Raw genomic sequence first — 24,743 nt, 5'->3', positions numbered from 1 at the left:
TCAACTGTCTGAGATGAAAGAGGTGCTGTTGTGCCTTTTTCACCACACAGCTGGTGTGTACAGACCACGTGATGTGATGTGGATGCCGAGGAGCTTAAAGCTATTTACCCTCTCAACCCCAGATCCATAGATGTCAATAGGGGTTAGCTCATCTCCATTCCTCCTGTAGTCCACAACCAGCTCCTTTGTTTTTGCGACATTGAGGGAGGGGTTGTTTTCTAGACACCACTGTGTCAGAGAGATGACTTCTTCCCTGTAGGTCACCTCATTATTGCTTGAGATTAGGCCAATCAATGTAGTGTTGTTGGCAAATTTAATTAGCAGATTAGAGCTCTGGGTAGCAACACAGTCATGGGTATACAGGGATAAAGGAGGGGACTTAGTACACAGCCCTGAGGGGCTCCTGATTGAGAGTCAGATGGGTGGAGGTGAGGGAGCCCACTCTTACCACCTGCTGGTGATCTGACAGGAAGTCCAGGATCCAGCTGCACAAGGCAGAGTCAAGGCCAAGGTCTCTTAGTTTCCTGTCGAGCCTGGGTGGAATTATGATGTTGAATGCCGAACTGTAGTCTAAGAACAGCATTCTCACATAAGCATCCTTCTTCTCCAGATGTGTAAGGATGGCATATAGAGCAGTGGCTATTGCATTGTCTGTCGATCGGTTGTGTCGGTAGGCAAATTGTAGGGGGTCCAGTTTGGGTGGGAAAAAAAAGTCTGCAATAAAAACTCTGCCCACAATCCTGTTTCATATTTCAATGAAACAAAGGAGGATATAGACAAGAGACAATAGGTGCAGGAATAGGCCATTCGGCCCTTCAAGCCAGCACCGCCATTCACTGTGATCATGGCTGATCATCCACAATCAGTACCCCGTTCCTGCCTTCTCCCCATGTTCCTTGACTCCACCATCTTTAATAGCTCCATCTAACTCTTTCTTGAAAGCATCCAGAGAATTGGGCTCCACTGCCTTCTGATATGTGATTAATTGAGTCAGTACCAGCCCATAGAACAATCTCACTCCCACTATTTTTTCCTGTAACGTATTTGCCCCACATTCCCATCATCCCCCCTTAGATTCTACCACTTACTTTCACAGCAGAGACAATTCACAATGGTCAATTTAGCAACCCACATCTTTGGGATATGAGAGGAAACCCAAGACGGGCACAGTGAGAACACAAAAACTCGGTCCACTAACAGTAAAATGATCCCTTTTAAAACCAATTTTGAGTCTGCATTCACATTGTGTCGCTCAAGGCATAGCTTGTCAAACTTCTCTGGAGTGAGATTGTTCAAAATGTCTCTGACTTTCGTTAAGACTCCATCTTGTCGTTCTTTCTCGTTCAAGTAGTTGACATTAGGTTGGGATCCTGGATCACTGGGCCCGAGAAGCAGCAGCTCTCTAGCCGACTGAGATAGTTCAGGATATTTGATTTGGTGGAATGCCTCAAGTTTCACTATTAGATAGGCCTATGTGAACTCTTGTCACAAACACAACAGCCACTTTGCTTGAATGCAAGGCAACACATTTATTTAAAGCCCTTGATCACATGGAGACAGTGTAAAAATCAGGATGCATTCTAGAAGGAAATATTACAGTTTATACTATACAATTATGGTACATAATTACATATTCTTATTTTCAGTCATGCTTGGTTTGGAGAAAGGTGCTGCTTAAAAATTTACAGGCCCTTGGATCTGCATGTTGACTGCACCGTAGTCCACCAGGTACATCGGCCATTGCTGAGGGGAGAGGAAGAAATAAAAACATTATTATACATTATGGGTAGATCACTGATCTCAGAGTAAGCTGTAGATATGAATTCATTTGACACAAGAGACCGCAGATGCTGGAATCTGGAGCAACAAACCACCTGCTGGAAGAACTCAGCATATTGAAACCCCACATCAGTACTGAGAGGGGAGAGGTGAGATGGTGAAAAAGGATTCCAAGGTGATTGGTGGACTGGGGGGGGGGGTGAGGTGACAGGGACATGGTGCCAGGTAGGGGAGGTGAGTGAGGATGGAGTTGGGAGGCGGGCAGGTGAATGATGGATGGTGGCAGATAAACAAATAAAGGAATAAAGAACAGATGGAGCCAGGTGGGGGAGTGGAGTGTAAAGAAAGGGTTGCTGGAAGGGGATAATCAGGTACACAAAGTGCTACCAGTGCTTCACTTAAAGTTTATTTAAAATGGTTCTGAAATTCATAAATTTTCAGTTGAACAACATGTAAAGTGGATTCAGTACTGAGAGTTGTAGCATACAGTTCAAGTCTGAGTTTAAATCTGAACCTCCTGTACAACAGAGGTAGTTATAACCAAAGGAGTAGAGTGCTACCGCAGTTAAAATCTGAGACTTGAGATTAATTGGGGGACGGCTTTGTCAAGCACCTCCGCACTATCCAGAAAAAGTGGAATTTTCTGGTGGCCAACCACTTTAATTCCTACTGCCATTCCCATTCCGATATATCAATCCATGGCCTCCTCTTCTGCCACAATGTGGCCACTCTCAGAGTGAAGGAGCAGAACCTCATATTCCATCTAGGTAGCCTCCAACCCGATGACATGAACATTGATTTCCCCTTCCAGCAATTTGTTTCAGCTCCCCCTTCCTCTTCTTCTCATCCCCACTCTGGCCTCTTATCTCTTCTCCTCACCCACCCCAGCAACCCTTCATTCCCCTCCTCCTTCCCTTTCTCCTATGGTCCACTTTCCTCTCCCATCAGATTCCTTCTTTTCCAGCCCTTTACTTTTCCCACACATCCGGCTTCACCTTCTAACTTGTCCCACATCCCCTCCTCCATCTTTCTGCAGAGGGAGTTCAGGGAGGTAGGTGCTAAGTTAAAGGGCAGGATCTCCAGGGTTGTGATGTCAGGATTACTGACCGTGCCACATGCTAGTGAGGCCAGAGCTAGGAAGATTATATAGTTTAAGGTAAGGAGTTGGTGTAGGAGGGAGAGCATAAGGTTTTTGTATCATTGGGCTCTCTTCAAGCATGGTGAGACCTGTACAGAAGGGATGGTTTGTACCTGAACTGGAGGGGAACTAATATCCTAGCGGGAAGGTTTGCTGGTACTGCACGGGGGTGTTAAAACTAGAGTTTCAGGGGGATGGGAACCAGAATGCCAGAACAGTTGGTGGAGAAGTTTGGAGGCAGGTGTTGGTAAGACTTCAGACAAAGTCAGGAATCAAAAGGTTGAGCATGTTGCATATATTTCAATGCAAGTAGTATCGTAGGAAAGGCGGATAACAGTGCTGAAAATGAGGGAACACACACAAAAAATGCTGGTGAACGCAGCAGGCCAGGCAGCATCTATAGGAAGAGGTACAGTCGACGTTTTGGGCCGAGACGAAGATGAGGGAGCTGGTTTACAAACAGAGGCAATATGTAGCAAGTATAGGGCAAAATTGCGGTCAACAGGACGAGTTACTGCGTAAAAGGTGGACAAATTCAAAAAGGGTGCATACAGAACTGAAGATATTGTATCTGAATGCGTGCAGTACATGTAATAAGGTAGATGAACTTGCAGCATGGTTGCAGATTGGCAGGTATGATGTTGTAGGCATATCAGTGAATCATGGCAGAAAGATTAAAGCTGGGAGCTTAATGTCCAAGGTTTCACATTGTATTGAAAGGATAGGCAGGAAGGCAGAGGGGGAGGTGTTGCTCTGTTGGTAAAAATGAAATTAGATTATTAGAAAAAGGTGACATGAGGTCAGAAGGTGTTGAATCATTGTGGACAGAGCTAAGGAACTGCAAGGGTAAAAAGACTCTGGTGGGATTTGTATACAGACCCCCAAACAGTAGTACAGAAGTAGCCTACAAAATAACAATGGGAGAAAGAAAATGCATGCCAAAAGGGCAATGTTATAGTCATGGCCACTTCTACATGCAGGTAGATTGAGAAAATCAGGTTGGTGCTGGATTACTGGGGTTGAGGGGGGGGGGATTTTCTAGAGTACCTGTGAGATGGCTTTTCAGAGCAGCTTGTGGTTCAGCCCACTGGATTGTGAATCAGCTATTCTGGATTGGGTGTTGTGCAATGAACTAGAATTGATCAGAGAGCTTAAGCTCTAAGAATCCTTAGGGGAAAGTGATCATAATATGATTATGCGCCGAAGGGCCTGTAATGTGTTGTAAATTTCTATGTTCTAAGTTCTATGATTTAATTCACCCAGAGATTTGAGAAGGAGAAGCTAAAGTCAGATGTATCAGTACTATAGAGAAGTAAAGGGAATTACAGAGGCTTGAGAGAGGAGTTGGCCAGAATTGATTGTAAAAGAACACTGGCAGGGATGATAGTAGAGCAGCGACGACTGGAAATCCTGGAAGTACTTCGGAAAGCATAAGATATTTTCATCCCAAAGAGGAAGAAGTATTCTAAGGGAAAGATGACCGTGGCTAACAAGAGAAGTCAAAGCTACCATAAAAGCCAAAGAGAGGACACATAATAAAGAAAAAAATAGTAGGAAGTTAGAGGATTGGCAAGCTTTTAAAAACCAACAGAAGGGAAATAAAAAAAAAGTCATTAAGAAGCTCAAGATGGAACACGAAAGTAAACTAGCCAAAAATATTAAAGAGGATACCGAAAGTTTCTTTAGATATCAAAAGTGTAAAAGAGAGGTGAGAGTGGTTATTGGACCACTGGAAAACGATGCTGGAGAAGTAGTAATGGGGCAATAAAATGGCAGAAAGATGGAATAAGTATTTTGCACCAGTTTTCACTGTGGAAGGCACTAGCAGTATGATGGAAGTACCAGGTGTCAGGGGGCATGAAGTGTGTGAAGTTACTATAACTAGAGGGAAGATTCTTGGGAAACTGAAAGATCTGAAGGTAGATAAGACACCTGGACCAAATGGTGTATACCCCAGAGTTCTGAAAGAGGTGGCTGAAGAGATCGTGGAGGCATTAGCAAAGATCTTTTAAAAATCACTAGATTCTGGAGTAGTTCCAGAAGACTGGAAAATTGCAAATGTCACTCCACTCTTCAAGAAGGGAGAGAGGCAGAAGAATGGAAACTATAGGCCAGTTAGTCTGACCTCAGTGGTTGGGATGATGTTGGAGTCGATTATTACGGATGAGGTTTCTAGGTACTTGGAGGCACATGATAAAATAGGCAGCAGTCAGCATGATTTCCTCAAGGGAAAATCTTGCCTGACAAATCTGTTGGAATTCTTTGAAGTAGTAACAGGCAGGATAGAAAGGGAGAATCAGTTGATGTTGTGTACTTGGACTTTCAGAAGGCCTTTGACAAGGTGCCACACATGAGGCTGCTTAACAAGCTATGAGCCCGTGGTATTACAAGAAAGAATCTAGCATGGATAAAGCAGTAGCTGATTGGCAGGAGGCAAGGAGTGGGAATAAAGGGAGCCTTTTCTGACTGGTTGCCAGTGACTAATGGTGTTCCACAGGGGTCTGTGTTGGGACCGATTCTTTTTATGTTAGATGTCAATGATTTGGACGATGCAATTGATGGCTTTGTTGCTAAGTTTGCAGATGATATGAAGATAGCTGGAGACGCAGGTAGTTTTGAGGAAGTAGAGAGTCTACAGAAGGACTTGGACAGATTAGGAGAATGGGAAATGAAAAGCCAAGTGGAATCCAGTGTTGGGAAGTGTACAGTCATACACTTTGGTAGAAGAAATAAAAGGGTTGACTATTTTCTGAATGGAGAGGAAATACAAAAAATCCAAAGGGACTTGAGAGTCCTTGTACAGGATTCTCTAAAGGTTAATTTGCAGGTTGAGTCGGTGGTGAGGAAGGCAAATACAATGTTAGTATTCATTTCAAGAGGACTAGAATATAAACGTAAGGATCTAATGCTGAAATTTTATAAAGCACTGGTGAGGCCTCACCTGGAGTATTGTGAGCAGGTTTGGGCCCTTATCTTAGAAAGGATGTGCTGAAACTGGAGAAGGTTCAAAGGAGGTTCACAAAAATGATTTCAGGATTGAATGGCTTGTGAATGTTTGATGGCTCTGGGCCTGTATTCATTAGAATTCAGGAGAATGAGGGGTGACCTCATTGAAACCTATCGAATGGTGAAAGACCTTGATAGGTGGATGTGGAGAAGATGTTTCCTATGGTGGGAGAGTCTAAGACCAGAGATACAGCCTCAGAATAGAACTGAGATGAGGAGGAATTTCTTTAGCCAGAGAGCGGTGAATCTGTGGAATCCTTTGCCACAGGCAGCTGTGAAGACCAAGTCTTTATGTATACTTAAGGCAGTTTAATAGATTCTTGATTGGTCAGGGCTTGAAGGGATACGGGAGAAGGCAGGAGACTGGGCCTGAGGAAAATTGGATCAGCCATGATGAAATGTTGGAACAGACTCAATGGGCCAAATGGCCTAATTCTGCTCCTATATCTCATTGTCTTTTTCAGTCTGGCATCTTTTCCCTTCCTTTCCAGTTCTGATGAAAAGTCTCAGTTTGAAAAGCCAACTATTTCTTTATTTCCATGGATGCTGTCTGACCTGCTGTGTTCCTCCAGCATTTTGCATGTTGCTCTAAATTTTCAGCAACTGCAGAATTTCATGTGAAGTTTTTTTTTGTTTTTTAAATGTCTAGTTTATGTCCAGTTTGACAAGTTACTCATATGTTGTAATGAAAAGTAAACAACTTAACACAGTCAACAGGAATTCTGCAGATGCTGGAAATTCAAGCAACATACATCAAAGTTGCTGGTGAACGCAGCAGGCCAAGCAGCATCTGTAGGAAGAGGCGCAGTCGACGTTTCAGGCCCGGGTCTCGGCCTGAAACGTCGACTGCGCCTCTTCCTACAGATGCTGCTTAGCCTGCTGTGTTCACCAGCAACTTTGATGTATGTTGCTTGTAACTTAACACAGTGGCAGTTAACAGTTGTAACTAATTAACTGAGTAAGTGATAATTACTCTCTGGAAAGGCAAAATCAGTTGTGGAAATAAGGGTCAATACACAATATTCAAGTCATACTCTGCTGGAATTTTAAGTGAGCTAGGAGAAATTTAGTCGAATAGAAGATTTAGTGATCAGTATCAGGAAGCTTAGGTTTGTCTTTGCATCCTTTCGATTTATTACATAATTTGCTTATTGTTTCCACACCCAAAACACAGTTCAATCTGCAGGCATGACCTTGACCTTGTTTATTTATTTAGAGATACAGTGTGGAACAAGCCCTTCCAACCCAATGAGCCACATCTCTTTAATTCTGCTGAGGGAGTGTGTGAGAACAATGCCAATAGGAGTATACCAAACCCAACTCTAATATGAAGCAATCTAGCTTATTGTATGCAAAACCATATTAACACTGGCAATGGTTATCAGAAGTATAAGATTGTAATCAAGTAAGCTGACAATTGTTTAAATACACTGCTGGTAAAGTAGTTTGCACACACAGTTGACATAAGTGCCACCTGAAACAAACCACATAATTAGCTCTGGTAGGATATTAGTAGGGAAATGTTGAGCTTCGTATCTGCCTGGGACACTTGGCCAAGTGCAAAGGATACAAGCTAGGAGAGGTCACCAGCTTGGGCAACAGGAATGCACCTCCAGGAACATTAAAACTCAACAGCCAGGCACATGGTAAGGGAATGACTGTTATGTATGAAATGAATATGTGAAATGTACGGTCTGACTGAGGACAGTAGGGAAGAGGTGAGTGCAAATGGATGAATATTTGGGAGATGGTGAAAATAGAGGCAGCTGGGCTGAGGGCCAGAGATTCAACGACTCACAGTGATGCATGGAAGAGTGAGATGGCACAGATTGGTACCTGCCCCCTCAGGCTTGTTCCATCATGGACATGACTCTCAATCATCTGTGAGTGATTATCAGAGTGCCAGTTGGAGTGAGACTCTCATTTGACCTCCCTTGTGTGCCCACATTACTATCTGTTTCACCTTGGGTCTCAAGCCACTGCAACAAAGCCTAACTTACATATAAGGAACATACTGACTAGGCACGTTACAGGCCTCAGGAGGTTGAATGCAACAATTTTGGATAACCAGCCTTTCTAATTAGCGTCACTTCTGATTGACGGTCATCCAGCTGTGATGTTAACCGTTTTCAGACAGACAGCATAACTAAGACCGCACTGAACATCAACAACCCATTTACACTAATCCTACTATTTGTTCTCAGCACACATTGATCAGCTCCCCCAGATTCTAACAGTCACCTACACATTAGTGGCAATTTAAAGTAACCAAGAAACCTATCAGCGGATACATCTTTAGGATGCAGGAGGAAACTCACTTATTCACAAGGAGAATGGTGCAACCTTGACACAGACAGCACCCGAGGTCAGAATTGAACCTGGCTCTCAGATGCTGAGAGTCAGAATCAGGTTTAATATCATCAACATACATTGGGAAATTTGTTGCTTTTTATAGTCTTTCTCTCTCTCTCATATTGAAAATAGTTAAATAAGCAGTGAGGTTATGTTTGTGGGTTCAATGTCCATTTGGAGTCAGATGGCAGAGGGGAAGAAGCTATTTCAGAATCATTGAGTGTGTGCCTTCAGGCTTCTGTACCTCCTTCCTGATGGTAGCAATGAGAACAAGGCTTGACCTAGGTGATGAGGTTCTTAAACATGGAATGGCAGTCCTTAATGATGTCAGCAGTAATACTAGCTGTGCTGCTGTACGGTCTTTTTTAATATTCTTTCTAAAAATAAGAGCTTGGAGCAGGAGAGGTTTGTCTGCACCACTGATTCAGCATTTGCCAGACCAACAGTGGATGGAGAATAGGTGGCCAGTGAACCATAGAACCATAGAAAAACTACAGCACAGAAACAGGCCCTTTGGCCCTTTTTGGCTGTGCCGAACCATTTTCTGCCTAGTTCCACTGACCTGCACACGGACCATATCCCTCCATACACCTCCCATCCATGTATCTGTCCAATTTATTCTTAAATGTTAAAAAAGAACCCACATTTACCACCTCATCTGGCAGCTCATTCCATACTCCCACCACTCTCTGTGTGAAGAAGCCCCCACTAATGTTCCCTTTAAACTTTTCCCCCCTCACCCTTAACCCATGTCCTTTGGTTTTTTTCTCCCCTAGCCTCAGTGGAAAAAGCCTGCTTGCATTCACTCTATCTATACCCATCATAATTTTATATACCTCTATCAAATCTCCCCTCATTCTTCTACGCTCCAGGGAATAAAGTCCTAACCTATTCAACCTTTCTCTGTAACTGAGTTTCTCAAGTCCTGGCAACAACCTTGTAAACCTTCTCTGCACTCTTTCAACCTTATTTATATCCTTCCTGTAATCTGGTGACTAAAACTGAACACAATACTCCAGATTCGGCCTCACCAATGCCTTATACAACCTCATCATAACATTCCAGCTCTTATACTCAATACTTTGATTAATAAAGGCCAATGTACCAAAAGCTCTCCTTACAACCCTATCTACCTGTGACGCCACTTTTAGGGAATTTTGTATCTGTATTCCCAGATCCCTCTGTTCTACTGCACTCCTCAGTGCCTTACCATTAACCCTGTATGTTCTACCTTGGTTTGTCCTTCCAATATGCAATACCTCACACTTGTCTGTATTAAACTCCATCTGCCATTTTCCAGCCCATTTTTCCAGCTGGTCCAAGTCCCTCTGCAGGCTCTGAAAACCTTCCTCACTGTCTACTACACCTCCAATCTTTGTATCATCAGCAAATTTGCTGATCCAATTTACCACATTATCATCCAGATCATTGATATAGATGACAAACAACAATGGACCCAGCACTGATCTCTGTGGCACACCACTAGTCACAGACCTCCACTCAGAGAAGCAATTCTCTACTACCACTCTTTGGCTTCTTCCATTGAGCCAATGTCTAATCCAATTTACCACCTCTCCATGTATACCTAGCGACTGAATCTTCCTAACTAACCTCCCATGCGGGACCTTGTCAAAGGCCTTACTGAAGTCCATGTAGACAACATCCACTGCCTTCCCTTCATCCACTTTCCTGGTAACCTCCTCGAAAAACTCCAATAGATTGGTCAAACATGACCTAGCACGCACAAAGCCATGTTGACTCTCCCTAATAAGTCCCTGTCTATCCAAATGCTTGTAGATTCTGTCTCTTAGTACTCCCTCCAATAACTTACCTACTACCGACGTTAAACTTACCGGCCTATAATTTCCCATTTTACTTTTCGATCCTTTTTTAAACAACGGAACAACATGAGCCACTCTCCAATCCTCCGGCACCTCACCCGAAGACAGCGACATTTTAAATATTTCTGCCAGGGCCCCCGCAATTTCAACACTAGTCTCCCTCAAGGTCCGAGGGAACACCCCGTCAGATCCCAGGGATTTATCCACTTTAATTTTCCTCAAGACAGCAAGCACCTCCTCCTTTTCAATCTGTACAGTTTCCATGATCTCACTACTTGATTCCCTTAATTCCATAGACTTCATGCCAGTTTCCTTGGTAAATACAGACACAAAAAACCTATTTAAGATCTCCCCCATTTTCTTTGGTTCTGCACATAGCTGACCACTCTGGTCTTCAAGGGGACCAATTTTATCCCTTACAATCCTTTTGCTCTTAATATACCTGTAAAAGCTCTTTAGATTATCCTTCACTTTGACTGCCAAGGCAAACTCATGTCTTCTTTTAGCCCTCCTGATTGCTTTCTTACGTATTTTCTTGCACTTCTTATACTCCTCAAGCACCTGATTTACTCCCTGTTTCCTATACATTTCATACAACTCCCTCTTCTTCTTTATCAGAGTTGCAATATCCCTGAGAACCAAGGTTCCTTATTCCTATTCACTTTGCCTTTAATCCTGACAGGAAAATACAAACTCTGCACTCTCAGAATTTCTCCTTTGAAAGCTTCCCACCTACCAAGCACATCTTTGCCAGAGAACAACCTGTCCCAATCCACGCTTTTTAGATCCTTTCTCATTTCTTCAAATTTGGCCTTCTTCCAGTTCAGAACCTTAACCCTGGGACCAGATCTATCCTTGTCCATGATCAAGTTGAAACTAATGGTGCTATGATCACTGGAACCAAAGTGCTCCCCTACACAGACTTCTGTCACTTGTCCTAACTCGTTTCCTAACAGGAGATCCAATATTGCATCCCCTCTAGTTGGTCCCTCTATATATTGATTTAGAAAACTTTCCTGAACACATTTTACAAACTCTAAACCATCTAGACCCCTAACAGTATGGGAGTCCCAATCAATATATGGAAAATTAAAATCCCCTATCACCACAACTTTATGTTTCCTGCAGTTGCCTGCTATCTCTCTGCAGTTTTGCTCTTCCAAGTCTCGTTGACTATTAGGTGGTCTGTAATACAATCCCACTAATGTGGCCATACCTTTCCTGTTTCTCAGCTCCACCCATAAGGACTCAGTAGACAAGCCCTCTAATCTGTCCTGCCTGAGCACAGCTGTAATATTTTCTCTAATAAGCAATGCTACTCCCCCACCTTTCATTCCTCTGCCTCGATCACATCTGAAACATCGGAACCCTGGAATATTAAGCTACCAGTCCTGCCCCTCCTGTAGCCAAGTTTCACTAATTGCTATAACGTCATAATTCCACGTGTCAATCCACGCCCTCAACTCATCCGCCTTCCCCGCAATACTCCTAGCATTGAAATATATACACCTCAGAAGATTTATCATCTTTTTGTTTGTCACAATTTCATAGTGTTTACTCAGAACTTTTCTCCAGAATTTCTGCTGGTTAACACTTTCTGCCAAAATACGCAATGAGTGTATTTTATCTCTGCTTCTGCTGATCTGCGCTTGTTAATTGATGAATACTTTAATCCAAATTACCTCTGGCTTAAAACTGCGGCTAGGGCAGCAAAGTAGTGCAGGAGGGCAGCACAGTGGCATGGCAGCTAGCACAACACTTTATAGTGCTAGCGAACATGGGTTAATTGTTCATGCCACTGTTTGTAAGGAGTTTATATGTTCATCCACAACTACGTGAGTTTCCTCCAGTGCTTGGTTTCTTTCCACATTCCAAAGACATATGGGTTAGTACCGTAAGTTGTGGGCACGCTAAGTTGGTGCCAGAAGCATGGCAATACTTGCAAGATATCTCAGCACATCTTTGGACTGTGTTGGTCCTTGACATAAATGATGCATTTCACTGTTATGTTTCAATGTATATGTGACAAAATGCTTAGAGTCAGAATCAGTTTTAATATCACTGGCATGTCGCTAGATTGTCATTTTGCAGCAGTAGTACACTGCAATACATGATAAAAATATAAATTACAATAAGAAATATATTTTAAAAAATAAATTAGTAGAGCAAAACGAGAGCCAAGAAAAGATAAAATTGAATGGGTTCGCTGTCCATTCAGAAATCTGATGGTGGAGGGGACAAAGCTGTTCCTAAAGCATTCAGAGTGTGTCTTCAGGCTCCTGAACCTCCTCTTTGCAACTTTCTGCAGCTTTTTCCAATTCTGTGCAGTCACCCCTCCATACAGAGATGCAAGCAGTTACAATGCTAACCATGGTACCAATATTATCTCCAAGACGTGCACGTGCACACATCTTTTGCTACTAGTGCACAAAGGAGCACTAGTTCTCCTGACTTCCCCTTCCTGAAGTCCACAGTCAGGTTCTTTGGTCTCACTGACATCGAGTGTAAGGTTGTTGTTATGGCACCACTCAACCAGATGATCGATCTCACTCCTGTATGCCTCTTTGTCGCTATCTGAAACTCTGCCAACAGTCGTTGTGTCATCGCAAATCTTCCTTTTCTTTTTTCTTTAAATTTTAAAGCTAATCTCCATTGCATTCCCCTCCAACTCCAGCGAGGAGGGAAACTGGGATGACTAACCGTAAGGAATCCTCTTTCTCATCTGATTAAAAGGTGTTATCATCTAAGCAGCACCCTGGCACTCACCAAGAAGATCTGTGGTGGTTGGGTATTCATTCCGGCACCTATATCTATTAGCTTAGTGACAAGTACTGGGACAGTTCCACATTTAGATTCCCAGAGGGTGGGAGGAAAGAGGTGTGAGCGTGGGACCCGTCCCCATATGTCATTCATTGGCTTTACGGAGCAGAACTGGCAAGGGTGGGGCACAGCCTGTGTTCAGATTCATCATCTGTGTGTGACATGTGATGTTTGAGGATGCGTAACTGTGGTTCTCCTACGTCATAACCCACTTACTAGCAGAGGAATCAAAAATAATTGAATCATACCACTTGTAATTAAAAAAAATCATTACCACAAGGGAGACGGGATTTGACGATACACCTGCTTCCATGTTAGAAGATGATGGTATGATGTTCCCCTCTGACACTCTTCTTCTCTTTCGTTTGTGCACTGCTTCTGGTTTGGATGCTTGAAATGATAAAGCACATGATGTTACCTCTGGAAGGTATGCTAGTTAGGTTTACTGTTCAACTATACAGTAGCTAACATCATATCTTTCCCATGGGACTTGCTGACTCTGTGCACGTTATTCCCCGAGGATTTGTATCCTCTTCTCTCCCAAGGGAACAGAGTCCAGAGAAGCCAGTTAGTGTGTTGTACCTTAGATGAGACTGTCTTATGTGCAACCAAAAGCAATGGTTGTTACTGCAGTAATTATTACTGCCTGGTTTGTTATTTAATACCATGCCAGATGAGTTTGCATTCAGTTAAAGACATCTAGAAATGGAAACCTGGCATCAGGCAAAACCCAACTGGAATGGGAAAGGAAACCTGAGAATTTTGTTCAGAATATATGCAGCCTGTGGTCTCATACTGAATGATTCTTAACTACCCACCAAGCTCATTTCTCTACTGGACAATAATACCCTTTGATAACAAAGGTCCATAATGAAAGCCAAGTCCCAGCAAATGAGGACACTAATGAATTTCCCTATTACCTTCACTGTGCCAGGGCACCTAAGGAAAACTATCTAAAATTCATATCCTCCAGGAGGAGACAGTGGTGATCCTTGCCCCCCACCCACCACCCCCCCACCCCGCTGTGCCTACAGTAGGGACCATAAAGTGCTGGAGTGATAGCACTAATGATGTCTTCACAACATCCTCAGTCTACTGGCAGGATAAGCAATGCAATCTGCCCTGTCTTTCAGGCTCCATCTGTACTCAACCTTCTTCAATGGACAGGTCATGTTGTTCACATACCCGGTACCCAACTTCTGAAAGAAGCACCGTGCTTTAAGCCCCACCACTACAAAACATTACCAGCTGATAGGAGAAAACAATACAAGGACATTCTCAAAGCTGAGTCTAAAAAGTGCAACATTTCTGCCAAATTCTGGGAATCCCTGGCCCAAAATGGAGGTCTAACATTTGACTTTGACTGGGGGGGAAACAGAAGCCCAGTGTAAATGGCATAAGGAACGCATCAGCTCCCGAACCATCCACACACTTCCTGCCTCTCCCCTGCCTGAGTCTGCAGGCCCCACACTGGACTCATCTGCTCCTTGAGAACTGAAGGGGAAAGCAGTCCTCCTTTATACTGAGAGACTGCTCATGCAGAAACAAATTCTTCACATGATCTTGCCTGTTGCATCTTGACTTAAATGGAGATCTGTAATCCTGACCACTTGATTTGGTTTCGAATGAGCTTACTGAACCAATAAGGCCATCACTGGTTCTACTTGCTCACCAATGTAGACTCAGTCTTTCTGCAGGAATCATTATACAATGATCAGGATCAGGATCAGGAGAGCAATCCATCAGTTAATCTGCCACCCTCAACAAGACTGAAGTTGGCGACATGTTTGGCTCTATCACATTGGAAGGGCATCTACCAATGGGTACATCATCGTCGATGCTCCCACACAACCCTTTAGTGGAATAACAAGAAAAATATAATATCTCACCTGATTTAGATGCTTCATTGCAAATTTCTGCAAAAGGCCTGTGGAAGAACAGAAATAAAAACACATCAGTTACCACTGTATAAAGCAAGTCACTACTTGTCAGCCAAATCCAACCAAACTTTGAACAGTGTCCTCCTCTTAATTACTAGGGTGAATCTTCCTGAGCCAGGCTGACTGTCCACAGTTCCTGCCGGCTTACCTGGACTGGGTGGGGAGGGTTCATTTCCCTGACCATCTGCACCTGGGAGCTGGGAAAATGTAACAAGGTCTCAGCGCAAATTCTTAAAATTATGTATTTCATTTTTATGTCTTTCAAGCTATAAAGATAAAATTAAAATTTACAAAAAATATATTAAACCGAAATAAAATTTGAAAAAAAAAGGTTCATCTCCTTCTAGACAGAGGAAATCACAATGAAATCTATGTGGTCTTCAACCTTACCCCAAGACTGATCTATATAGGATTGGGAGGGTGGATTTCCCAGTGTGATGCTGAAGTACTCCAACTAGATTTGGTTCCATTGCCACATCCTGTAGAGTACATCAGTGGAGTGGAGTGACAGTTGCAGTGGCATCTGTTGCTTACCCCTGGCCTCATAGTAGCTCTGCAAGTCCAGGATCCACATGAGTGGGAATCCCTTTGGATAGTCACTGTGACTCAGCCCAGTGTTGCATTGCATCTCTCCTCAGGCACCGTGTGAATTAGAGGAATCACATGAAACTGCAGGTGCTGGAATCCGGAGCAACACACAAACCACTAGAGGAACTCAAGGGGTCGGGCAGCATAGACGGAATGAAAAGGGCAGTTTAATGGTTCTAGTTCAAGGCCCTTCATCATGTCCAGTTGAAGAGTCACAATCCAAAATGTTTCCTCGCATCTCCCTCTTCAAATGCTACCTGGCCCACTGAGTTCTTCCAATGTTTTGTGTTGCACCATGTAAATTATTGTCTAGATATCTTCATAATTTTCAGTAGTAGCTTCAAAATTCTGTGTTGGCATTTAAAAAAAAAAGATGAAATGGGCACTCTGCATAAAGGGGATAGAGTTTGCTTCAACATGCACCAATCCAGGAAGACTGCCTATAGCTGCTGGAGGTCAGTTTATGATATCAAACATAGGTGCTAATTTCCCCATCATAATCAAATACAGTGCACTCCAGTTAATTGGGCTATCAGGTAATTGGGACAGCCGCTTATTTGGCACAACTCTTAAAGAACAGAAATAAATAGAGAAAATAGCCTGGATTCCCTTTGTTTATTTTGGACACTATGATGTTTAATTGGGACAGGGGACTTTCCAAACAGTTTCTAACTAGCGTTGTTGCATGCATGTCATGTAGCCATTATACAATACACCGTGCTTGGACCAAACAGTTTTTAAATAGTGTCACTTGCGTGTATTTGTGTTCAAAAAGCAGTGGTTTTTGTTACTGATAGTTAGCCAGTAATAAGCGATAAGACAATTCTGAGCAGTTTCGCTCACCACTATTTCAAGTATTCATGCTTGGAGATGTCAAAAACAGCCTTGGTGCTCTATATCTATTTTTGTGAAGCCTTGGCTGTTGGGATAAATGTTGCCCAGAATTTTGCAAAGCGATTCAAAATTTGCTTTAGGATTTTTTACATCCAGTCATTTAAGTGAGGCACAAAGCCCTGAGCAATGCTCTGGATCCTCATTTCTGCACTACAGTGTGTCCTCTCTACAAGTAGCTGACTCAAAGGACAGTACAAGTAACCTCTTTAAAAAGAATCTGAAATTGCAGTTTAATACCTTCATCCACTATAACACCTGAAAAGTTTATAGTTGATCACACAACGTGGTTGCAATGTATCAAATAAAAATAAATTGTATTATTACTAAACTAGGTTGGACAAATTTATTGCTCTACTAATTGCAAGGTTCTTTCTATGCTGTGCACTACTTTGGAATCAGATTCAATATCACTAGCATATGTCGTGAAATTTGTTGTTTTGCAGTAGCAGTACATTACAATACATAATAAAAACACCATAAATTACAATTACTATATGTATATATATATTTAAATTAAATTAATAGTGCAAAAACAGAGGGAAAAATAGTGAGGTCGTGTGAAAGGTTCCTTGCCCATTTAGAAATCTGGTGGTGGAGGTGAAGAAGCTGTTCCTAAAATGTTGAGTGTATGTCTTCATTCTCTTGCACCTCCTCCTTGATGGTAGCAATGAGAAGAGAGTACATCGTGGGTGTTGGGTCCCTTAGTAATGGATGCTGCCCTCTCGAGGCATCGCCTTTTGAAGAGTCCTGGATGCTGACAAGGCTGGTGCCCATGATGGAGCTGGCTGAGCTCGCAACTTCTGCAGCATTTTCCAATCCTGTGCAGTGCCCCCTCCAAACCGGCCAGTGATGCAACCAATTAGAATGTTCTCAGTACATCTGTAGAAATTTGTGAGCCTTTGGTGACATAGCAAATCTCCTCAAACTCCTAATGAAATATAGACGCTGTTGTGCCTTCTTCGTAATTGCATCAATACGTTGGACCCAGGATAGGCCTTCAGAGATATTGATGCACAGGAACTTGAAACTGCTCACCCTTTCCACTGCTGATCCCACCTTGAGGACTGGTGTGTGTTTGCTCAACTTTCCTTTTCTGAGGTCCACAATCAATTCCTATTTCTAATTTCTTATGATCCTACATTATGTCATTTTAACACTATCTACCCTCCTGTTTTAAAGACTTATTTATTTTACTTATTACCTTGATCGTTAAGTCACTGGCACAAGCTGTCTATCATAAACAAAAAAAAAATTCTGAGGGAACAACACGTTTGGAAAAAAACTGCTGTCTAGTGTAACCAGAAACACTCAGAGTAGGCCAAATGCCCTTATAAGAAACATGTGTGGAAAAAAAAATTGTATTGCTGTTTAATGACAAAGTGCTGCGCAAATCAAACACTGATGGAGGGTACTATTAGCATCATCATGACTCCACTGGCTTTTTGAAAGAGCTCTTTCCATAGTCTCACTTTTTTGCCTCACATCTACAGTTCTGTAATTTATTCCCTTTCAAAACTATACACGATTACCTTTACAACTGCTATCACTAGCTTTTGAGATGGTGCTTGACAAATCAAAGTTACCTAACTGGGAAAAGTCCCATCTTTGCCTTTATTTTCCTAAATATTGTAAATTGCATCATTTAACATCTTCTCCCTATTAGTGGAGTAAGAAAAGTCTTTGCGTTATTGACAATGAACCACATTAAAATGATTACCGCAAGCTTGTGTTCAAAGTTAGACTTTAATCCATTCAAACTTTTCCATTTCTTGCTCTTAAGAAAGCAGCTATTTGAATCAGACACTGTAATTATTATATAATTCAGATTATTAAGGGCAACTATATGTGGGACTGAATCTCAACAAGACAATATAATCTAAAAGAAACATTAGATATTCATTTCCTGAGGATCTTCACATTTCTAGTCAAATCACAATGAATTAACTACAGTGGATTCTAGTAAATTGGGACACATAGGGATCAGTACATTTTGGTCCATTAAGTAGCTACCCCAATAAGTTGAAGTTTCATGGACATAGTTAAAATATAAAAAGACTAACTGGGTAACAAAATATAATACAGAACAAATTAGAACGCTACCGATTGTACTACAAAAAGTACTATAAAATTGTGTATTAGTTCCTAGTAGTTATCGACAGAGGAATTCATCCAGTGTACTCAATGAACAAAATCAGCGCAGAAACCTAGGGCAGATAATGGATTGCCTTCATACAGTGCTACTGACAATTGCCTCCTCCAAATCTTCATTTTCATTGTAACCTTCAAGATGATTGTTGGTACCCTCAAATTCTTCATAGTTCCAAACTTGTTGAAGTAGTAAAATCATTTCATTTCACTCCCAGCCATCTCTGGCATTCCCAAGCCTGGATGCTTGAAACCTTACCACTTATTTCTTGCCAACAATCAGTGACTAAAGTTACTGCTTTTTGAACACAAACACACACAACTGACACTATTTAAAAACTTCTCACTCTAAATGTGGTGTAGTGTCTAATAGCCACACAAGTGCACATGATTGACACTAGTTAGAATATGTTTGGCAACAGTCTCCTGACCCAATTAAATGGCAGAGTGTTCCAAATAAATGAATCCTGGCAATTTTCTCAATTAGTTTTTGTTTTTTAAGAGTTGTACCAAATGAGCAGCTGTCCCAATTAAATGATAGTCTAATTAATTAGAATCCACTGTATTATTTTATACAGCTCAGAGCAAAACCTACAATTTACGTTAGCAGTCATTGAGCCTTTGTTTCCACAGTCAAAATCTACTAATGAACAGCCAAATTCCACATCAGTGACTCAGTTCAAATCTACTTCCACATGGGTTGAAGAAATGGACTGATAGGAGTAGATGGTTCACACTTACTGTAATTGACTTTTAATAATCATCCTAATTCGATCTCTGACTTTCAGGATTTTCTCTAGCCTGTTAAGATCGTAGGTAGTTGGGTTCCTGAAGGCGACATCATCTGGTAGTCCTGTTACTTCAATGGCCTCTGGATTATCTCGGATCAACTTGTACGGCACCAAAACCGGTCGATTCAGTCCAAGAGCTTCTCCTGTAAGGTAAAATACCATGGATAGAAATCACAAAGTGCTTTAGAGACTCTATTTGGTCAGACTTGAGATTGTTTTTTCTGCAGCATCAGAGGCTGAGGGGTGTCTTGATGAAGTATATAAGTTTACAAGAGTCATAGATAGGGAAGATAGTTTCTTTTTTCCAGTGCAGATCTGTCAAATACAAGAGGGCATAGCTTTAAGGTGAGAAGGGCAAAGTCTAAGGATTTGTAAGGCAAGTTTTTTTTGATTACACAGTGATGGAACCAGATATGATAGTGATGGTCAAGAGGCATTTAGATAGACACAAGAACATGCAGGGAATGTAGGGATATGGATCAGGCACTGGCAAATGGAATTGATTTAATTTGGCATCATTATGGCTGAAGGGATTGTTACTGTGCTGAACTGTTTTATATTTTATATTATATTTAAAGCTTGCATGGTTCAAACTGCTTGATCGCTCGGTAAAGCTTCCCATTCCTGTTATTCCTAGCTGTCCAGAGGCCTGTCTGGTTGATAAGATCAGGAGGCAGGTACTAATAGAATTCTGATACCCTCATTAATCTTGAAAGTTCCATTTGACCACCTAACGTTCACATGTTTTTTTGTGGGGGTGGGGGTGGGGGGAGAAACAGGTGTTGTGTCTTTTAGTGCATTCTTAAGTCAGAATACTGGTAATCAGAGTTCAGCTCCAAGCCAAATGTGTGCCTCCAGTGGTAACATTGCTACGTTTCTGAATCACAGAATGAAAAGGGAAATTATTATGACCGTTTACTGATTTGGCGCAAATTACAAGAAAGCATAATTTAAAAGAAAAGTTATTACTTTTGAACATTATGAAATTATAGATATTGGAATGGACACAATGGCCACTTATTAGGTACACGTACATCTGAACGTTTACATTCAATCAGCCAATCATATGTTAACAACTCAATGTATAAAAGCACACAGACATGGTCAAGAGGTTCAGTTGTCATTCAGACCAAATAGCAGATTGGAGAAGAAATGTGATCTAAGTGACTTTGATCATGGAATGATTATTGGTGCCACATGGGGTAGTTTGAGTACCTCAGAAACTGCTGTTCTCCTGGGATTTTCACACACAACAGTCTCTAAACTTTACAGAGAATGGTGTGGAAAACAGAACAAAAAACATCCAGTGAATGGCAGCTCTGTGAGTGAAACTCTTTGTTAATGAGGGATGTGAGAGGAGAATGGCCAGACTGGGTCAAGTTGACAGGAAGGTAACAGTAACTCAAATAACCAGGTGTTACAACAGTTGTGTGCAGAAGAGCGTCTCTGAATGAACAATACGTCGAATCTTGAAGTGGATGGGCTACAGCAGCAAAAGATCACAAACATACACTCATAGTCATTAGGTACCAGGAGGTACCTAATAAAGTAGCCACTGAGTATAAACCTGAAAGCAAGATTGAGCAAAGTTTGAAGATAAACATACCATATTTTTCATTGAATAATTCCTTTACTTGTTCCCTGAGGATTACTTTTTCTCCAAGTCGGTTTGCCTCTTCATCCTCTAATTTATAAAAGTTGACAAAAATATTACAATAATTAAGTACAATGGCAGAATCAACAGAATTAAATGGTGTAGCCTATGAAATGGCAGTAGTTCTAACCTTTAACAACCCCAGTGTTCCTCACCAATCATCACATGTTGTGCTTTGCATTACAGTTAACTCTTCATGGTATTTACACACTGCCAACAACATATGGTATCATACATCAACAGCTACTCGGTGGTGACACTACATATTTCCATTTAAGCCTATCACAGGGTTTGCAGTTATAAATCCTCGAGTACATGGTGATAGGGCATGGCCAATGGGTAAAACATAATACTCCAGTTAAAAAAAAAGAAAATTGAACACCCAGATCTTCAACTTTTAATGTTTGCACTGTCACAACTGAGCCCAGGTCTGATTTATATATGTAAACCTATCACAAAAGTTGTGTGGTTCAGTTCCCAAGGAATGTGTTGTAACACTGAGTAATGTTTAATTGAACATGATGTCAGGCAAACTGTGAACATTTGGCTCAAAGGAACAATTTGAAAACCTCTGATTTTGAGCAAAGCAACCTTGGGGGTCAAGTTGACAGTTCCCTGGAAATGGCAACAGAGTCAGATAGGCTGATGACAAAGACATATGGCACATTACTCTTTACAGGCATTAAAGAAAAAGTTAAGATGTTGTGTTGCATCTTTGCAACACTGGTTAGGCTGACCTTCGACTATTGTATGCAGTTCTGATTGCCACACTATAGGAAAGATGAACTTGAGCTGCAGAAAGTGCAGAGGAAGACCCTGGACTAGCTGATTTCAAAGATCAAAGTAAATTTGTTATCAAAGTACAAACAAGAGAAAATCTGCAGGTGCTGGAAATCCAAGCAACACACACAAAATGCTGGAGGAAATCAGCAGGCCAGGTAGCAACTATGTTAAAGCGTGCAGTCGACATTTCAGACTGAGACCCTTCTGATGTCAGGCAAACTGCCTGTTGAACGGTCTCGGCCCAAAACGTTTTTCAATAGATGCTGCCTGGCCTACTGAGTTCCTCCAGCATTTTGTGCATGTTGCTTATTATCAAAGTACATATATGTCACCATATACAACCCTGGGATTAATTTTCTTGCGGGCATAATCAATAAATCCATAAAATAATAACGATAACAGAATCGATGATAGACCAGACCAACCAGTGTGAAAAAGACAACAAACTACACAAATACAAAGAGGAATTAAATAAATAAGCAATAAATATTGAGGTGAAGAGTCTTTGAAAGTGAGTCCATTGGTTGTGGGAACATTTCAATGATGGGGCAAGCAATGTTGAGTGTAGTTATCCACTTTGAATTAACTGTTCCTGAACCCAGTGGTATGAGTCCTGAGGCTTTTCTATCTTCTTCCTGATGGCAGCAATGAGAAGAGAGCATAATTCAGGTGGTGGGGGCCCTTGACGATGGATGCTGCTTTCCTGCTACAGCATTTCATGTAGATGTGCTCAATGGAGGAGAGGGCTTTACCCATGAACTGGGCTGTATCCACCATATTTTGTAGGATTTTCTGTTCAATTGGTGTTTCCATAACAGGCTGTGATGCAGCCCAGCCAGTCAATATACACGCCACTACACATCTATAAGAGTTTGTCAAAGCTTTAGATGTCAGCTGAATCTTCGCAAACTCTTGGGGAAGTAGAGGCACTACCGTGCTTTCTTTGCAACTACATTTATGTGATGACACAAGACAGATCTCTGAAGTAATAACATCTAGGAATTTAATGTAACTGAGCCTCTCTACCTCTGATCCTCTGATGAGGACTGGCTCATGGACCTCTGGTTTCTTCTCATGAAGTCAAAATCAGCTCCTTGGTCTGGTTGAAATTGAGTAACAGGTTGTTGTTAAGGCACCACTTAGCCATATTTTCAATCTCCCTCCTATATGTTGATGTATCATCGGGTTTGGTTTGGCCTACAACAGGGTGTTGTCAACAAACTTGAATATGGCTTTAGAGCTGTGCTTAGCCATACAGTCATAAATGCAAAGCAGAGGAGGGGGCTAATCACACAGTCTTGTGTTACACCTGTTCAGATGGAGATCGCGGAGTCTGCCAGTGAAGAAATCAAGGATCCAATTGTACAAGGAGGTATTGGGAGCTTATTGATTAGTTTTGAGGTATTGAATGCTGAGCTATAGTTGATAAAGAACATCCTGATGTATACATCTTTGCACTCCAGATGTTCCAGGGTTGAGTGAAGAGCCAGTGAGACGCATCTGCTGTTGACCTGTTGCTCAGGTAGGCAAATTGGAGCTGATCTACCTCGCTTCTCAGGCAGGAGTTGATATGTTCCATCACCAAGCTCTCAAAACACTTCATCACTGTAGATGTAAATGCTATTGGACAATCAGCACTGAAGCAGGTCAGCACATTCTTCTTGGGTACTGGTATAATTGAAGCCCGCTTGTAGCAGGTGGACACCTCATACTGCAGAAGTGAGAGGTTAAAAATCTCACTGAACACTCCAGCCAGTTGATTAGCACTTACGAGCATAAGATATAGGAGGAGAATAAGGCCATTTGGCCTATCGAGTCTGCCCCACCATTTCATCACGGCTGATTGATTTCCCCCTTAACTCCAGTCTCCTGCCTTCTCCCTATAACCTTTTACACACTGACTTATCAAGAATCTGTCAACCTCTGCCTTAAATATACCCAATGATGGTCTCCACAGCCAGCTATGACAATGAATTCCACAGATTCATCCCTCTTTAGCTAAAGAAATTCTTCCTCATCTCCATTCTAAATGGATGTCCATCCATTCCAACCTAGGGTCTATGGGCTCTCTTGCTTAATGGTATTAGTCCATGGCATAGAAAAGACTGGGAACTCCTGCTCTATTCTGAAGCTGTGCCCTCTGGTTCTGGAATTCCTCACCATCAAAAACATTCTCTCCACTCGCACTCTATTGAGGCCTTTCACGTTCGATAGATTACAATGAAATACTCCATCATTTTTCTGAATTCCTGAGAGTCCAGGCCCAGAGCCATCAATTAGATAAACAAAAGGATAAGAGGCATAGATAGGATAAATAGTGAGAATCTTCTTCGCATTGTAGAACAATCACTGTTTGAGAGGCTTTTAGACAGGCACTTATGCATAGAAGAGTACTGACATGGCGTGGGAAAGCAGAGTTAGTGTAGAAGGGCAGAAAGGTTTGTATGGACATAATGTATTAAAGGTTTCAATAGGACACATTTCTGTGCTGTTCCCCTCTGTGACTCTCACCCGTTTCTATCTTGAACATATCTCTGGTGAATTTTGCAGCATTCTGCGTCAATCAGCAGCAGGTTTTGATGCAGCAGTGATCCATAAGGGCCCTGACGTCATCAGCACACCTTGTCTGAAATCCCAGTGTGATCTGAGCCAAAGGTCAGCAGCAGTCACGGACTGAGGAGTGATTTCAGATGCAACAAGCTGATTTATCTATCCGGTTCATAAAACACAAACAAACACACACACACACACACACACACCTGCCAACAAATTCCAATGTACCAATGGTTATGTAAGAGTGGCTTGGTTAAGGTAGCAAACTGTACTTGGAGTTGGTCATTCCTGAACTCAAGAATAACTGCACCCCTCAACACTCCCAATTCCCTCCTGTGGCTGTGTGTGGGAGTCTGGGGTAGGGGAGGGTTAGGAATGGGGGGTCCTGGGTCAGGTATTTACCGGCCTCTGCAGCATTTGGAATTTTCTTGTCTTGGTGGAAGGGGGAGTGGGCTGGAT

The 24,743-nt window shown here is 42.0% G+C and overlaps 1 protein-coding gene across 8 annotated transcripts in view; it reads right to left on the bottom strand.

Moving 5' to 3' along the window:
• Window positions 1–1,522: 1,522 nt before the first annotated feature.
• Window positions 1,523–24,743, bottom strand: part of gtf2ird1 (GTF2I repeat domain containing 1) — a 200,953-nt gene continuing 177,732 nt past the window's right edge. For all 8 annotated transcript variants that reach the window (XM_063031349.1, XM_063031348.1, XM_063031351.1 and 5 more), the window contains 5 exons: window positions 20,901–20,978; window positions 19,245–19,437; window positions 14,826–14,863; window positions 13,211–13,326; window positions 1,523–1,743 (listed from right to left, as the gene is read on the bottom strand). In XM_063031349.1, coding sequence (XP_062887419.1) covers window positions 1,675–1,743; window positions 13,211–13,326; window positions 14,826–14,863; window positions 19,245–19,437; window positions 20,901–20,978 — 494 coding nt within the window. In that variant the 3' untranslated portion in view covers window positions 1,523–1,674. The remainder of the gene's footprint in view (window positions 1,744–13,210; window positions 13,327–14,825; window positions 14,864–19,244; window positions 19,438–20,900; window positions 20,979–24,743) is intronic.

This window comes from Mobula hypostoma, chromosome 23 (assembly GCF_963921235.1).
Source record: "Mobula hypostoma chromosome 23, sMobHyp1.1, whole genome shotgun sequence".
Taxonomy (NCBI): Eukaryota; Metazoa; Chordata; class Chondrichthyes; order Myliobatiformes; family Myliobatidae; genus Mobula; species Mobula hypostoma.
This window is presented reverse-complemented; position numbering and strand designations above follow the sequence as displayed.